Genomic DNA, 18,290 nt, shown 5'->3' on the forward strand with positions numbered 1-18,290 from the left:
ACCCCCCTCCCACCCCGGCCTTTTTAAGGCACATGATTTTTTTGACTGTTCTCACTTCTTCTTAATGGTTCAGTGGGTCAGTTTTCACTGTTTCTTTCCAGAATGATTTGGAAGTATAGAATGCTTGTTTTCCCAATTGCTCCTGCTTGATGAAACACGGTGTCACTAGCCTGTCAACTGGGTGTGCCAGGTGGGGTTGGCACTTGCAATAGGGAGGCAATTAAAGTGAGTTCAGTGAGCAAACTGTTTATGGAGGTGTGGATGGGTTAAGGGACCATGAAGGCCAAGAGACCCCAGGACTAGCAGGGCCCTTTGGGTGAGGTGGGGGTTGGGCTGTGGAGCCAGAGAGCTGGACCTCCTTCTTCTCTTTTTTATCCTTGGCAGAGCCAAATCAGCAGCCAGAGGGCGAGGGCTCTTGGGTGCTGTGGTCTGTGGGGTCAGAGCTGAGCAAGACCCGAGCAGAGAACCGACTGATAATTCGCCCGAAGAAGGGATTGTTTTGTGATGATGGCTTATTAGACTTGACCAACATTTATTTGGTGAATTCTGCGCACCACGCACTGCGCTGAGTGCTTGGGGATGTGGCAGCGAGTACTGTTCCTGTCCTCCTGAACCCTGTGGTCTAGAGTAACAGTTAATGACCGTGAAATGGTCTCTGTGCACATCTGACGAGGCCTGTGTTCTGCAAGTAACATTTGAGGGTGGAGGGGTGAAGTCTCAAGCAGTTCATAACCCCTAAGCCGTTCTCTGGACTCCACTGCAGTGTGGCCTTTCCTGCCAGCTGACTGCCTGCCCAGGTTGTACTTGGCCTCATCTTAGAGAAAAACAAATATGCGTTTCCTAGTCATCTATGGATAGGAGGGATAGCAGCCAGGGAACATGCAGAGTCAAGAGGCAAAGAGAATTTGTGATAATTATAACACACAGTGGAAAACCCATACATAAACAATGGGAAACTGGTCGGATGTTGGTGGCCACCGACGCTGGCACGTTACACTGTGATCTTCCACTTAGATGCAAAAGCCCCTTGGCTCACCTGTTGCAGAAGCGAGTTTTCTACAAAGCCCCAGTTCTCCCAGGGCCCAGAAATGTGTCCCACATCAGCCTCGAAGCCTGCTCATATCCCAGAGGACAGTGCTCTGGACTTAGCAGCTCCAGATCCCTTCTTCTTTCTGCCCAGAAAGGGCTGGTGGCTGCTGTGTGGGTGGGGGGAAGGCCCCCCTCCCCTGAGGGGCCATCAGGGCAGCAGTTCAAGGGGGACATCTGAGGGCAGCTGAGCAACGGCCTCCCACTTTCTTAGCTTCTCTGTTTTGACCCAGCTTGAGGCAGGACAGCTGGTTGGGCTTTGGAATGAGACAGACCTGGATTTGAATCCTGCCTTTACCATTTCATAACCGTGTGCTCTTGGGAAAGTGACTTTCAGAGCCTGTCTCTCCATCTGTGAAACGGGAGCATGACCCCTAATTTTATAGTTTGTTTAAGGGTTGACTAAGAACATGTGCTCTAAGTGCCTAGCACAGGTCTGGCATGTGGAATCTGCTTGGTGAGTATGAAGTCCTCCCCGGCTCTGCCCCACCAGCCATCAGTGCCCAACGTCCAACTGCCTATCACAGTTCATGACTCTGGCTTCTCATCAGCCCGCCCAGGCGCCCTGGTAAGGAGTCCCCAATTTCATCCTGCCTTTGTGGGCTCCACTCCTAGGACCAAACAATGGCTCTAACTTGGCCTGCCTTGTCATCCAGGTACCTGCTGCCTTGGACTCCTCCACTCCAGGCCTGCCCTGGAGCTTGGCTTTTGAGCGTCTGCATTCAGGTCCCTCTGGAGATTAGTATCATGGCTCCTGGTAGAGGTGCCTTCTACCCACCCCCAGTAGTCCTTCCTTAACCTCTGGAAGCCCCTCGGGGGTAGGCTCTTGGGGTCCTCTTGTCACCCACAGAGCCCAATGTATTAAAAAATGGTAGGTGGACCCCAATGAAAAAGCAAAATGGAGGTGTGCTCACCCGTGATGTCCCCAAGGTCATGACTATCCAGCCCCCGCAGCAGCCCTGGGGAGTTGCCTTTAGTACCAAACTCTTCAGCCATAGGCCCAAGAGCCCGGGGCACAGACCTTGTCTGAGCAGCAACACCAATCAACATTAGAGGAGGCGATCTCCTGTGAGCCAGCTCCGATTTACAGTAAATGAGCTGTCGCTCTGTCCAGTTGAGATCTTTCTGGCCATGTGCATCCAGAGAATGTGAGAGGCAGTGGCTTAGGGAATCCAATGTCAAAAGTACCTTTCAGCGAGAGACTGGTGGTATGTTACTGTTGTTGAATTAACCATCTCCAGTGTCTGTCTCTTTTTCTATCTTAGATAACTCTGTATGATAGGTGGTTATTTTTTTTTTTAGACAAAAAGGTTTTCTGTGCTTATTTGGAACAGTGACTCTAAGACATTAATGTCTGTGGATCTTCATGGAATCTCAGGAAGCTGCAGATTCTGCCTTTGGAACAAGCCCCCAGGTGATGCCGATGCTGTGGTCCTTGGACCACACTTTGAGTAGCCGGACGGTAGTGGCGATGGTGTGTAGGCAAGCACCTTACTTGCCAGGGGCGTTTGCATGCTTCAGCCCTGTGTTGCAGACTTTCTGGAGTCTGTCCCTTTATGGGGTGGGGGCTCTGAGCTAGCACTCTAGCATTCTGCAGGGAGGTCCTTTGGCAGTAAGATCATTTCTTTCACCGATCCTTGGTGTTAACGACATGTGACTCCGGATTTATAGCCTTGATGTTTCCTCTCTTCCCTGGCTGCCAGCGCTCTCCTACCTGGCCCTGCCGTGACGTGGCCGGCGTGGTCCTTAAAAGCCCTGACAGCCTTCAGAAGAGAAACTCAAGACTACCCCTAGGATGCTCCCCTCATACACCCCATTCTTTGAAGGACTCCCCCCTCCACCCCATCACTGGACATGACTAACAGGTAACAAAACTACCTGGCTCAAATGTTCTCCAGCAGATTGCAAGGTGAGGGTGGGGGGCACTGCAGCTTCAGGCTCTGAGTCGTAGAGGTGGCCAGAGGGAGAGGCCTGCCGCCCTGAACCAGAGACGTCTGAAACAAGTCAGCAGCAGGGGCTGTAAGTTTTATTGTTTGCTGTTGGGGCATGAAGGGGACAGGACAGAGTAACAAGGAGATGGGAAGGGATATCCAATGTCGCCTGCTCCCACATCAGAAGGGTAGGTAGGGGCTGTGGTATGGAGTGGTTTATGTGCAGTAAGGGACCACCCTGAAACGGGCCTGCTGGTGAAGACCATAGAAACTGTAGTAGGGGGGAGGTTTAAGTTAAAAACAAGGAAAAACCCACAAAACGATCAGCTTTGCATCTGGCGTGTTTCCTATGTCCATCTAGGTTTGACTGGGGGAAATGGAGGGAAAGGAGTGACCTCTGCCGTCACTGGGCTGGCTCAGGCCCCCCCCTGGGGCAGCTGCTCTGGGAGGTGGGGGCCCCTCCTCCCCAGTGGCTGCCCTAGCCTGTCGGCTCGGTTGGGTTCCATCTCTTACCTAACAGTCCAGTCTGAGGAGAGGCCGGTCTGGGGGAACCACGTGAGGCAGGGCAGCTCGTGCTAGCCTGTGGGGCATGTGGCCGGGCGTGGCTTCCCGAACACAGACATTTGTGCATGCGGAGAGCTGGAGAGGCATCGCAGCAAGTCTGAGGAAGCTGGGCTGGCAAGGGCTAAACCCGCCCCTTGTGGTGGAGGATGAAAGGGCAGAAACTCACGGTCTTCTAGAACAGTCTGTGGAGTGGCCTCCTCTCCACACAGACTCAGGCTCCCTGACTCCTAGTCAAAGCCCTGGGATGTACCAGATTATGGGGGCTGCTCTGGCAATGACCATCCCTTACCTCGGTCTCATCCTCCTTTACCTCCAAAAAGCTCAGGTTAAGGACAAGCAAAAAGAAGCCTTTTGACAAAAATCTTTCCTTCTTAGCGCCCCTCCCAACTAAATTAAAACTCCCCACTCAACAAATCCACAGGCCAAAATAGTTTAAAACTGTCTTAAAAAAAATGGACCAAGTTCAGCTTGCTAACTTTGCTAAAAACTAAATGGCCCCCCATTCAAAAATACTAGCCTGACTTAAGACACAGGATGGACCTCGGTGGCATGTGTTACCCTATCAGATGTCCCTCTGAGCCTGGCAGGAGATTCAAGGCAGATGGACAGTGGGGAGCTCCGTGGGCAATTTTAGATCCTAGTGGCCTTGCTCCTCAGAAAGGCTTTCCATCTGCCAGGCACTCACCAGGGAGCCGAGCAGGTGGAGAGTCTGGGGTGGCTTATCAGAGAGCAAGTGACAGACACCAGGAGGGGAAGGTCAAGAGCATGTTTACTTCAGGTGACAGACGCTCCAAACACTACGCCTCGTTCCCAATTGGCTTCACGAACAGTGGGCGCCCCTTACACGTTGACTTAGAGATCACGTTCGTCTAGCCCTGTCTTACAACTGAATCCAGCCAAGGAAATGCGGTGGCAAAGTATTTAGTACTAAGTTCAGTTAAATCTAGGACTCTGGAGCAGGGGAGTATTCAACCTGTTCTCTCCTCAGCTGTTCCTTGAATTCCTGTCCCGTGTGGCAATTTTTTTTTTGGCTCAGCTTCCCTGTCACCCGTTCTCTGGGGTGACCGGAGAAGCTCCCACTCTGTGTGCAGATGGGGACAGGGGCAGGGCATGAGGTGACTGGTGACATATGCACCTACACATACACACATGTATATAGAAACAAAATATTTTAATTCTTTTTACATGGCCACAGGCTTTCTTGTCAGGTGAACTCCAGCAGGCACCTCTCGTGGCTGCAAGGGGATGGTGTGGTGATGTCATCCCAGCCAGTCCATATAAGCTACAGTCCCCATTCGGCACAGCCAGCCTTATGTGGCAGATACGTCGCTGCCTCCTCAGGTGACCGAACCGCAGCTCAAGAGCAGTTTATCCCAGTGGTCAGAAGCCTCGAAACACCCATCATGCGTCTTATCCCTATTCTGGAATCTTATAAAACATTTATATATATATATAGCACAATAAACGTGCTTATTATGCACTCTAACATAGAGTACAGGAACACACACCACGGAGCACAACCCCAGCCGTCTCCACGGTGGGAAAAGTGCGAAAGTCAAATGCATACACAAGGTGTGGCAGCAGAAAGGTATAGAGCACCACGCTCCATGCCTTTCCACACGACCCGACACCGCGAACTTGTCATCTTTGTCCCGTTGGTGGTAGGAGCAGTAACAGAAACTACGTCACCTTCTAAGGGCAGGGGATGCCAGACAATCAGGTGTGGAGCAGAGAGTGATTACGATCCAGAGCTGATCTAGAACTAACTGCTGAAGGTCAGCCTGGCTCACGACCCCAGGTGGAGGTCTGCTCTCTGGTGGGCGGGACCAGCTTTGGGGGCCGAGGGCTGACGTGATATCGGTCAGACACACACATTCTCACACTCACACGCTCCGGGGGAAAGTGCATTTCCAAGAGCTGATACGAAAATAGATTGGCACACTCTTTTGACACAGTGAGGGTATGTTTTCAAAGCGTTCCCCCAGCTGCTGCAAATTCTCCTCCCCGCTCTGCTCTAGAACTTTGCACTGAGTTGGACCAGGTCTGGAGAGAAGGCCCTGTACTGCACTGGCGAGGTCTGTGCATGCCCGGGAAGAACAGCAGGGAGGGGACAGCTGCAGAATGTCGCCAGGGGAAAGGCCCTGTACCATCTTACGCACGGTTCTCCCCTTCCCCCGCTGAGTAATAAACTGCTCGTGGGTCATCCCAGCTAGCCAGACCAAGACTCCCTGAAAAGTTTCCGGTACTGCCCTACACGAAAACATGTGGAGAGGAAAAAAGGCTGGTATGTCAAGTTCTATTTTTGCATTTCCAGTAGTAAGTGCTGTTCTGCAAGCTCAGAGGAAGTGGTCCCTGGCCCTTCTTAGGGCCTGTGCTAGGAGCTCTGCACCAGGCGTCTGTAATGGGGCATGACCTCGTGCTCCGGCAGATGAAGAGCAAACTCCAAGGCCACTAACACTGGGAATTCAAAGGCAATCAGTTCTCGTCTATTCAGCCGGAACTTCTCTTCCAGTTTCTGCAATGGAATGAAAGGAAACCAAGAGCATATCAGCTTTGCAATCAAAGTCCTTGCCTTTCTCCACATGTAAGCTCTCTACCCACCAGCCAATGAGTGTTTACAGAGAAACCCATTACAGGCAAGACTGTGGAGGAAGAAAGGGAGGCAGGTTTAGCTGTACTTCCCTCTCTCAGTCCTGGTGAAAGAATCGAACATGCCCGAGGACCCACGGTCCCACGACTTCATTTACTCTCTCAATAATCTTATAAGTTCAATGTGACATTTATGCCCACTTTACAGAGGAGAGAAAACAGGGTCAAGAGGGTAAATAGTTGAGCCTAAGGTGAAATGGGACAGTAAAGGCAACGCTGAGATACCAACTCAATTGAGATTTCAACTCCACCTGTTACAAGTAGCTTATTCAGGCTTAGAGGGAAGACTAAAAAGATCGCACATCATCTACAACAGCAATGACCACCTGGGAAGTTCAGGATTGGGTGGGCGGGCTCTATGTAGTTTGGTCCTTTCACACACGAAGACCCAAGACCTGTTGAGATCAGCTCCCTTCTAGGGTGTCACACAGCCTGAGTGTGTGCATGTGAACGGCCGGAACACGCGGCTGTGTTTAGCTTGCACCCAGGGGCTCCCCGCTGCCACCAGAATACACACCATGAAGCACCTCAGCCATCTCCATGGCAGGGGGTTGAGGGGGAGGGGAGTGCAAAGGTCAAACACACATGGTTTGGCAGCAGAAAGCACCACGCTCCATGCCTTTCCACACGACCCAACGCTGAGAATTGGTCATCTTTGTCCCATTGGCAGTAGGGGTAGAAACAAACTATGTCATCTTCTAAGGGCAGAGGATGCCAGACAATCTGGTGTGGGGCAGAGCTCAATCCACCCAGCTGTGGGCGCTGCTGGAGGAGAGATGAAGGAGAACGACCAGGGGAGGGTGGGCAGGAAGGCCTTGTTTTTGCCAGGACACATTCTGCTCTGGCTTAACCGGTTTGGGCTTAAAAAACAAAACAAAACAAAACTCCCCCGCAGAGCCATTGGTGGCCACTGATTATAACAGGGCTGGGACCCTGTGTCAAATTAACTGCTACTGCAAATGTCAAAACCACTGCCTGTATATCCTGCATGGACACACTGTCTGGTCTATTACTTGGCTACGACTAAATGTACACAACCTCACACTTGTCAAGATTATTAGTTCAGTTAGTATCTATGTAAACCTGTTGATTCTCAGATTTAGTAACCGAAGTTCCCCTCCATGTTCCTAAAAGTATATACTATACAAGCTAGAGGATTATGCACCATTTCTTAGAAGCAGCAAAGCACTGACCTAAAGAACATTCTTTCTTCCACGGATGGATGAACGGATAAACAAAATGGGCAATACACATACAGTGGAATATTATTTAGTCTTAAAAAGGAAGGAAGTTGTAACACACGTTACAAAATGGATGAATCTTGAAGACCTAATGCAAGGAGATAAAGCCAGTCACAAAAGACAAACGGTGTGTGATTCCACTTCCGTGAGGTCCCTAGAACAGACTAGCTCAGAGAGGCAGAAAGCAGAATGCTGGTTTCCAGGGCCTGGGAGGCAGAGGGAGTGGAGAGTTATTGCTTAATGGGAAGAGAGTTTCAGTTTTGCAAGCTGAAAAGGTTCTGGAGCTGGACGGCGGTGATGGCCACAACAATAGGAGTGTACTTAATACCACTCAACTGTAAACTTACGAATAATTAAAATGGTAAATTAAAGCAAAAAGAATGCTCTTTCTTATGTGGGGAATACCTACATTAGCTTCCTTTCTGCTCTCCTTTGCCACGGAGACAGCTGCACAACTAGACATAAAGGGCATCATGTTAGGCATGTCTTGTGTTTTCTGTATTCTGAGGTTTGACATCTGGGGCCTTGCTGATCCTGGAGGCATGGCCACTTTCAGGGTCAGCCAATTCCTAGAGAGGGTGAACAACCTGCCTGGGGGCACACCTTTCATACCCAAAACAACCGATCCAAGGCCTGCACCCCAACCTTCTCTGGGCCTCTATCCACCTGCCCTAATGATGCAGGGCCAGGAGGGAAGTAGGGTGGCCCCCATGCCCTAAAGTCTACTGAAATTAGTCTAGCTATCCAGTCGTAAGCCTGCTTAGGCTGCCTTGCCTGTTCCTTCCTGTGGAAGCCAGAGTGAAGACTCCTGCCCACATTATCCCCTTCTCCCTCCGCCTCCTAACCAACCCTGGTACTTCCCCACATGGCCCCCCCAAGGTATGCTGCCTACCCCGCCAAATGCATGTTGACACCCTATCCTCTAGCATGATATTAATTGGGAGGCTTTAGGACATGGTCAGGTTGAGGAGCTGATACGTGGAGTCCTCACAATGTAATTAGTGCCCCTGTAAGAAGAGACCAGGGAGCCTGCTTGCTCTTTCTGTGCAAGGGGAGGACACTGCGAGGAGGAAGCCATCCACAAGCCAAGGAGACGACTCTCATCAGGAGATGAAGCAGCTGGCACCTTGGTTTTGAACTTCCCAGTCTCCAGAACTGGGAAAAACCAATATTTAAGCTGCCCTGTCCATGGTATTTTGTTATGGCAGATAGAGCTAAGAGACTTCTTTTGGGAACTGTGTAAGCTAACTTTTCAATGGCAACTGTCTCCTGATCTGTTGGCTTTACTATATCTCAAATTTTCTATGAATACACTGTATTTTAAAACGGGCATTCACATATCCATCTAAGATCAAGGTTGCTTTGCTTTGATGGGGCTCTCCTTTAAAAGAAGATACTACTGAATCAAACCCACACCCTTCCCCAAAGACGAGGCAACTAAGGCCACAGGAAGCCAAGGTCTGATGGACACGCTGTGGGTCACATTGCTCATAAGTCCCCTTTCCATTACAGTGGCTTCTGTGGCTTTGAGAATAATTTCACCCCTCATGGTGTCCAAAAATTGATTTGTATGGCCAGACCCAATATGGGGGGTGGGGATCTTGTCAAAGTGGATCATCCCTCTGTTCTAGGACAGCCTTAGATGTGGGGCCAGACATCTGCTGCAGGATGACCTCACGGCCCTGGTCTCGCAGTGGCTACTAACAATCGGAATTCTGGGCAGGATCATTACCAGGCTCTTCCCAGGTGCTCCCTCAGCCAACAGGACTCAGGTCACTTACGTCAATTAAATGCTTGACTTCGTGTTTTTTGAGGTCACTTCCGATTTTGGCTGCTAATAGTACACATGCTCCAGCACAAAGCTTCCGGTTCTGTTTGTTTAGCTTTCCCTTGAGGGCGAGCTTCTCAAAATAGACAAAGGCCATGGCCACCGTGGGCTCCTCAAAGCCGCAGTCCTCCTGGGCAAGCTTCCGCATCTCTCGCTTTAGACTAGAGAAAGACAGGAAGAAAGGAAGATTATTAGAACTTGGGAGTTTCAGAGGACCCCAAAGAAAAACATTAATCCATCCTGAAAGCATTTCCTTTTTCTCATTCCCAGAATGGTGACGTGGAATCGGACTAAATCCCTAGGAGTAAGAAAATTCCATTACATGTGGGCAACAGACTTAGGCTGCTGGGGCTCTTCTCTGCTGGTGGAATTGTATAGATGATGTCAGTAAGGGACACAGAGGACCCCACTGAACCCAGGTGGTGTCTGAGAGTCTCTGGGAACTAGGAGTAGAGCTACCCAAAGGGAAAGAGGAAAACTATGATGGGGAACTATGATCATTCCAGAGAGGCACTTTCAGAAATAAATTAGGTGCTTGGTATCAACTCTGCTGAGTATCAGTCACGTTCAAGAACCATGACAGAAGAGGAGTTTAGGCTAACAGCACAACAGCCAGTGTGCTTAGGAACGCTGCCCAGCTAACGGACAAAGTGTGAAAACTTTTTTTTCTTACGTCTCTGGCTTGGAACATGCCAGAATCAAATCAGTATTGGGAGACACAGCATGTAAATATTGGCACATATTCCAACACTGTGTTGGCGTATAGTCTAGCCCTCATCACTACGCGCACTGAAAATCTGTCCTGGCACGCAGATACAACATCAGTCAGCTCCTCTCCAGCCTGGCAGATGTGGGTCACCACAAAGTCAATCCAATCAGCTGTAGGGGAAATACAGGCCTGATTTTACTTTGGCTGTTTTACTAACTGCTTAAAGCTTAAAGGTAGGGCTTGGCTGTCAACTCTTGGGTGGACGACTGTGGGTGAAGCATTACCTCAAATGCTGTGATGCCTACCTACTCTTTTCTGTTTTGTCTACATTGGAGAAAAGAGGGAGTGGTAGGTTTCCTATTCTGAGTTTTCTGTAACATAACTCTTACTGAACTGATTATTCTTTCACTTAAGGAAACCACCCTCAGATGCGTGTCAGAGCTCATGTCAAGAGCTCTGCCATCGGTCCTGCTTCCCTTGGCTCTCACTCATGGAAGCAAGGGTCAGCCAGCATCAGATGAGCTTCTTTTTGCTGAACATGCCTGTGTTTTATTTCCCCAGAACTACAGGAAGAACCATCATACAAAGCGTGAGCTTAACGCATGCCAAGTGAGAGTCGGAATGGAAAGGAAAGTTCAAGTGGATGTCGATCCTCACATACCTCCTTATTTTGCTGAGTGTTAATTTAATGTGAGGAAATTTCTCCTTGAAGGTCTCATTCATGTCCTTCTTGAGATCTGAGGGCTTCACGTAGTCAATGACGGTGGTCTGTAACACATCAGACAACCTGGGTCACTCATTAAAATAAGGGTTCTGGGTGGCAGTTACGTATACGTTACAGCCACCTCACAACTTCTGACACCACCAAGCAATGGGGAAGCCAAGAGGAGAGCCACAGCATGGGCCCTGTTGAACCCGAGAGCCTGAATGGGACGTGGTCTCTGGAGGTAGATGGAATCCCTGTGACAACAGGACCTGGTGACATCTGAAAACACCGGCCTCGAGCCAATCAGGAGTCAGTGTCTGGAAGGAGTGGAGCCCCTCCTTCAGTTCCTGTAGTTCAGCCTGTTAGTCATACAGCACAGTGTTTACAGCATCGAGTGTGGACCCACACACGTGGGTTCAATCCACACTTAACTAGTCGTCTGGCTGTGGGACACTTCTACAACCCCAAACATCAGGTTTCACATCTGTAAAATGAAAATGGTTAGCAGTGCCTACTTCATATGACTACAGGAGAAGTAAAGTGCTCTGTGCGGGGCATGACATACAGCAAGCACTCGATAAATGTTAGCTGTTATTTTTTTAACTGTGGCAAAACGTACATCACGTAAAAGGTACCATCTTAAGCATTTAAAAGCATGCAGTTCAGTGGCATGAAGGACGCTCACATTGTTTTGCAGTCATCACTGCCATCCGTCTCTAGAAATTTCATCTTCTTGCAAACCCAAAACTGTGCACCCATTAAACAATCAATGCCCTACCCCCCCACCCCCCACCCCAGCTCCTACTGGCAACCACCATTCTGCTTTGGACTGGACTTCTCCAGGCACCTCATTCAAGTGCGATCACACAGCATTTGTCCTTTTGTGCCTGGCTTGTTTCACTCACTATCGTGTCCTCCAGGTTCAACTGCAGTGCAGGGGTCACAATCCCCTTCCTTTTTAAGGCCGAATCACATTCCATTGTGCATACTTGATGTCAGCTATGGTTAATAGTCCTTTAAACCTTGGGTTTCCTCCTCTCCCCCCCACCCCACCCTTTTAGCAGGCTCCATGCCCAACGTGGGGATTGAACTTACAACCCCTAGATCAAGAGTGGCATGCTCTACCGACTGAGCCAGCCAGGTGCCCCTCCCCTCCCCCTTCCTCATCCTATCCGTCCTTAAGACAGGTTCCTCCAAGCCTCTTCTGAGTAGCCAGGTCTTCCCTGCTCATCTGTGCTCTACACTGTTAACTCTGAATCAGACACAGTCTCTGGCTGGGTTTTACCAGCGTCACCTCATCCCCTCTCAGGAGCGTGCTTTCAAAGGGCAGCAACAACGCACGATGCCTCTTCTGGTTGGCCATAGCCAGAGGCAATAGCCCTCGCCAGGCAAAGCCAGAAAAAGAAGAAACAGATTCTGACAAGAAGGCCCGTTCCCATGGATGGCTGCTGCCAGCCTCTTCACGGGCAACAGCCTGGCCTTTTCCAGAAGATGCGTCAAAGGTTTCCTCAATGGTTCTAACAAAGGTTGGCAACTATCTGTAAACACCTCTATTCAGGAGATGCTTGGTTGGGCAGGATGTTCATTTTTATTTTCTTCAGGATTTTAATTTTTAAGCAATCTCTACACTCAGCGTGGGGCTCAAACCCTCAACTCTAAGATCAAGAGCTGCACACTCTATGACTGAGAGGGGCCAGCCAAGCACCCCTGGATGGACAGGATTTTAGCACGGGCACATGAAATGCCTCTGGTGTCAGTCAATAAGCAAGAGGAAACAAAGAGCAAGCATGTCCAAATTCACATTGATCTGAACGGCACCTTCTGAACAGCAGCTTTGGGGACTAAAAGCAAACCAGAGCAACAGTAACTCAAACAGTTGCACTGAACTTGTTTGGAACTTTCTCAAATTCTGGGTGGAAGTAGACTTGGGGCAATGCCCGGAGTCCTTCCTTGGAGCCATGTCTTTCTGGCCCTATCAAGAAGGCTCTCCCTCAGCTGGCCCGGGACATGCCTGTCCTGGTAGCCACCGTGTGCACCTGCGATGTGCCAGCAAGGGGCAGGGGAGTGGTGATGTGGCAGCAGTGTGCAAACATACACATGCACACGCACTTGCGTGCAGCGACGTTCTGCTGAGCAGCGAGGCAGAGTGCACGGGACTTCATGGAGGCCACTTGCTGCCAAGGTCTGACAGAGAACGCTTCCCCTGTGGCAGCCCTCCAAGATGGCTTTGTCATCCCGAACAAACATCTCCTCTGGGCCGAACAGGATGTAAGAGTTCTCACTTAGGAAACAGGCAGAATGGGGAACTACGTCTGACACTCTTATCTCAAGCTGGACCCACCGGCCAATCAGCCAATCCTCTGTTTCCTAAATACCCAGCCCCCCACCCCTCTCTTCTACCCCTCCCCAAGCATCCTGAACTCTGCGACAGCCTCTCCTACTCTTCCTCGGCGGATGAAAGCTCAAGGTTTGCTGTGACGTAAGCAGGCTCAAGCAAAGACTCATGGGCCCTTGTTGGGTACTGAAGTCCTGTGAGCCCCAAGCAAGGCTATCCTAGACTGGGAAGGGGTGGTCTGGATCCTTCTCTGTGGCAACCACAGCAGCCCTGCTTTCCTCGGTCTCCTATATAGATCACACAGCACTGCTTGCTCTCTCACCAGCAGAAAAGCAGCTTGTAGGTGCGTTCCAGCCACCTCATCTCACAGATGTGGAAGCAGAGGCTCAGAGGGGTGAAGGGGCAGGGCCAGCACTGGGAGCCGGGTCTCCCAGCTCGCCACACACACTGACTTCCTGTTTCCCTTCTCTATCGGGCCAAAATGAGAGCAGTGGACAGCCTGAGACTGCCAGCAGGTGGAAACGTCTGGGTGCTGGTCAGTGGCTCTGCCTCCAGCAAGCTGGGCAACTCTGAGAAAGACGTTTGACCTCCTTGGGCCTCACCTTCCCCTTCTCTGAAATGAGGGAAGAATACCTCCTGTGGCTGCTTCATAGGTTTGTTTACACTGAAGATCAAACAAAGAGAACAGAACGTACCTAAAGGACCCTGGAGAATTTTATTGAGAACACGGAAATGGGAGATGGCACAAAACAGGGTTCTGCTCCAGGCGCACAGAGTCAGGGTGTGAGGGTGGGGCCCTGGATCTGCATCACGATGTCACCCAGGTGACTTTCCTACGCATCACAGTCTCCTCCCCTGGCTAGCATCCAGGCCGCTGTCCCAGTGATTCATCTTCACATACGCTGTGGCCTAGATACCCAGCCCTCTCCTGGGACATGCCTTTTGCCATACTTTCTACTCCTTTACAGCTAGGATTCCAAATACAATTCTGGTGCTTCCTGTCCGGTGCTCTGGCACGAGGAGGCAGCACTGAAGCTGAGGCCATGCTTCTGTTGATTCTGCTGCCAAGAAAAGTCATGGCGGGAGTCCTGGTTTCCCACTCTACTGGTGTAGACCACGGCAGGGCAGCACGGATCTGAAGCCAGGGGCAGTGGCAACTTCCGAGAGGTGGAAACACCACCATGCCTGAAACCAGCAGCTGGTGTAGCTTCCCAACCAGCAACTGCGGGGTGTGTGTGGGGGTGCTGATCAAAGATGAGGCAGGGCACAGCTCCCCTGCTGGCCTGGCTCTGCAGAGTGGGCTCAGGATCATTCCTGAAATCCCAGCTTAGGCTGTCTTGTCAGCCTCCACAGTGATTCTAGAAGCTGTTTAGTGTCCTGTGATAAATCCTTTTCTTTGTAAACTTGCTCACAAGGATGCTCTTCTTCGTAGTTGAACCATAACTGATGCACACACTACATGGGGTAAGGGCAGAGCTGCTGAGTCCTCTAAAGGCCCCAATGTCCTCAGTTCCCTGGGGCACTGAGTCTTGCCCCGGGCCCTCACACACCACTTTCTGACCAGTCCTAACTTTAGAAGGACCCCATGAAGACCAAGAACCCCACTCAGCCTGCAGCCCTGGGCCCAGTCCTTTCAGGGGACACTCTTGTTTTCACAAGCAGCCCTGTCCTAGCTCTTAGGGTACAGAGCAGGGACCTACTTTTCCTGAGAGCAGGAGAAATAGACATGTGCATTTATTTCAAGGCTGGCCCTGGAGATGGGGGGGGGGTAGGGGGAGGGCCAGTGAGCTGATGCTGTGAATCCCCCGACCAGTGCCTGGCCCCTAGTGAGGGCAGCACACGGCAGCCACAGGGATGGCCAAGCCCTCGAGTTCATCTCCTAGAGCTGTAGAAGCGGCACTCCGTCACCCTGGTGGAGTTTCCAGCCATGTGGCTGTGCCCTTGCCACTGTTCCCCCAGCATGGAGTAGAAAGCCTACTGGCAGCCTGGTCCTCCGCTTATTATTTGGCCGTCACTGGGCTACTCTTTGGGTCTTTTCTAAAGTAGATATGGTGCATTTTGGGGTGGGGGATCTCTGCAAACCTCCACGTGTGTCATTTCCTGACCTCCAAGTGGTTGGCAGCCTCCAGGATAGTGTGGAGAGGGAAGATACGGGATAGACATGAGAGAGCTGGGCCCAGCATTTCCAGGGTGGCTGCTCTGACAAGTCCAAGGGCATCTGGGGAAGGGGATGGGCATACAGACTCCTGGAGGCTTCCTGCTGCCACACCTGAAGCAGGTGCCCAATGACACCGCCATTTCAGTTCACTTGCTTACATGGATGGCGGTGAGGCAGGCTGGCTTCAGGGGCGCTGAAATGCCTCCAAGACTCAAGACCGGTAGGACGGTGGTGGTAAATTGTGGACGTATCTGAGCACCTAGGCAGACTGAGAATGCAAAAGTGGTTGCATTAGTTTCCTGTGGCTGCTGTAACCAAGCACCATCAACTGAGAGGCTTAAATAACAGAAATTTATGGTCTCAGTTCTGGAGGCTAGAAGTCTGACATTAAGGTGTCAGATGAGTTCTGTTCCTTCTAAGACTATGGCTAGAATCCTTCCTTGCTCCTTTGCTAGCTTCTGGTAGTCCCAGGCATCCCCTGGCTTGTACATGCGTCACTGTAGTCTCTGCCGATCATCACATGGGGTCCTCCCCATGTGTCGGTGTTCACATGGCTGTCCTCTATCTCTGTTTATAAAGACACCAAGTTGTGTTGGATTAGGGCCCACCTTACTCCAGTACAACTTCATCTTAACTAGTTTATATCTGCAAACACTCTATTTCTAAATGAGGTCACATTTTGAGGTACTAGGGGTTAGGGCCTCAACCTGTTTTTTGGGGACACCATTCAAGCCAGCGCAGTGGTGCTTCCTCATAATGGTGCTGCTACACAGCCTCTCTGTTCTTCCCAGGCTGGACGTAGCTGCCCCCACTGGCCTTAGCTCTGACCCAGGCAGCAGGTGTTTGTTGGCCTTGGCCTCAGTCTGAGGGAGTACTTTCCATGGCTCTCTCTTCGGTCTTACTTTTGTCTGTTTTTCTGAGCTGTGGCTCTGTGGGAGAAGATCACAAACCCTGGAGCCAGAACCCCAGGATTCCGTGAAACTGCTAAGTGTTCTCTGCTTCAGTTTCTTCTTCTGGCTTCTCCATCATCTGCTTTATGTCAACAGCTGCAAGGCAACTGGCCATCTGTAGGGCTCAAATTCAACTGCTTGGGGTACACAATCAGGGCAGCTGAGTGGGAAGCCCCCAAAGCGACCATCTGCTTCCAGACCCTTACATGCTGCACCCTTGAGCCCACTGCCCCATACTGGCCCCGCATGGACCAGACTCTGTGTATTGGGCAAATCACCCTGAGCCCAGGGCCGCTATGTCAGGCAGTTTCCAGAGGAGATGACGGTCCTTGCTGTCTTCAGCTCCAGTTCCCACTGAGAACCACTCTCTGGAATACAGCAGCCACAGTTCCATTGCGTGGTCCTGTCTGTCTTGGGGGGCCGTAAGAGATTTTGATAGGCTGGACCTCCTGACCACCTGGAAGGCACCTCTCCTCCTTCCAGTGACAGAGGTGAGTGAAGGTGGCAGTACTGGAGGCTGAGATATGGGCATGGGGTTACAACGGGACCCCAGTTACTCATTCCTTCTGGCTTGAGAGACAATGAATTAAAAGTGAGGCCAGTGCTACGTACCAGCTCTCCTATGAGTCTAACTGTGTAAAGACTCCCAATGCCCAGGTTTTGCCTGCACACATCACTACAAATCAAAGTGCTAATAACCAGGCTGTGGTTCCTTCCTGGTCTGGGACAGACCAAGCGACCACTGTTTTCCATGCCACCTAATTCTAGGCCATAGGATTTGCCAGACGTAGGGCTCCTTGTGGCCCACTGCAGAGGCTGACAGCTGGGACAGGCCGCATGGCAGGCAGACAGCTCCAGCCCTGTGGTGCTTGCAATTTTGCAGAGAGGGCCATTCCACTCTTGGGATAAGAGGTAGCTTCAGTGCACTTTCATGCAGCTGCCTGGCTGCAAGAGAGCTGTGTGTGCACAGCCACATAAAAGGGAAGAGAGGAAGGTCAGCTGGGAGGAGACTATCCCAGACGCAGACTGTCCAGAGACGCAGTTCGGAAGGGGCCTGGCCTGCTTGAGATAGGAGGCACAGTCAGGAAGGCTCAGTGGGGGGCTGACACCACGGCTCCCTTCTGAGATGACAAGAAAAGATGGTAAAACCAGAACTTAGTCATCTAGCTGGAAAAGTCTACCGTATCTATTGTGGGCATACTGAGACACCTTTTGCTTTTTAAAAAAAAACAGTGATTGACTTATGTTAGGAGAGAGGGAAATGACCTTGACCCGCACCTGGCCCATAGCACCAGTCACAGCGCTGTGCAGTGGGGGCCTCACAGTGGGGTTGGATGCAACGGGAGACAGTAGAGGCAGGCAAGGCAGGCAGGTGTGTGGGGGGGGTACATGTACCCCAATGACAATGCCGGAGAACAAAGAGGGGCTCAGAGCTGGTCTGGTTTCAACAGAAACAATATAAAAGGTGCTTCCATTTTGAACCTGAGAACTTTCTCCTTCCTTCTCTATCCTCCTGCCATGCACATCTCTCCAAGCATTCTTACAAGCAGCTCTGAACAGATGTGGGCTTGCTGTAGACTCTGCTAAGGTTCCCCTCTGGGTCACAGGATCCCCTGGGGGCAGAACATTCCAAAGGAAGGATGGGTATCGGGCAGTGATCTCTGCAAGCTCCTTCCAACACCAACAGCCACTGCACGGCCGGCCGGGGCTATCCTGCCTGACTGCACTTGTCCCCCGTCCATCGGCGCTCCGAGCTCAGCAGGGCACTGGGAAGCAGATGTTCTGTGCTCGCTAAGGTAATTAAGCAGAGTGGTGGCCCTCACCTAGATCAATCTAACCACGAACAGCTGTGCATTTCAGCTCTTCTACACATTTTTCCTTTTCCCTAAGAGGACAGTAAATCACAAGGAAAACTATGGGAATGAGCAGAGGGCCTTCGCAGCCCCGGGCAGCATTTGTTGCTATTTCTACCCATCGGATTCCAAATATATAATCCCGGATTTACTCTCCCTCCCTTCCCCTTAGGGGAGCAGCTCTTCAATTTCCCTCACCAAAACGAAACCGTTTGCAAATCAAGGAGAGAAACCACAGGAAAAACTGCTTTTGCTTCAGGGTTACACTCCTACATGGATT

General features: G+C 51.0%; 1 protein-coding gene across 4 annotated transcripts in view; it reads right to left on the reverse strand.

Moving 5' to 3' along the window:
- Nucleotides 1-4,733: 4,733 nt before the first annotated feature.
- The window catches only part of CABLES1 (Cdk5 and Abl enzyme substrate 1), a 128,754-nt gene continuing 115,197 nt past the window's right edge, over nt 4,734-18,290 (reverse strand). For all 4 annotated transcript variants that reach the window (XM_058692520.1, XM_058692519.1, XM_058692518.1 and 1 more), the window contains 3 exons: nt 10,670-10,776; nt 9,253-9,460; nt 4,734-6,096 (listed from right to left, as the gene is read on the reverse strand). In XM_058692520.1, the coding sequence (XP_058548503.1) occupies nt 5,956-6,096; nt 9,253-9,460; nt 10,670-10,776 (456 nt within the window). In that variant the 3' untranslated portion in view covers nt 4,734-5,955. The remainder of the gene's footprint in view (nt 6,097-9,252; nt 9,461-10,669; nt 10,777-18,290) is intronic.

This window comes from Neofelis nebulosa, chromosome 11, assembly GCF_028018385.1.
Source record: "Neofelis nebulosa isolate mNeoNeb1 chromosome 11, mNeoNeb1.pri, whole genome shotgun sequence".
NCBI classification, from domain to species: domain Eukaryota; kingdom Metazoa; phylum Chordata; class Mammalia; order Carnivora; family Felidae; genus Neofelis; species Neofelis nebulosa.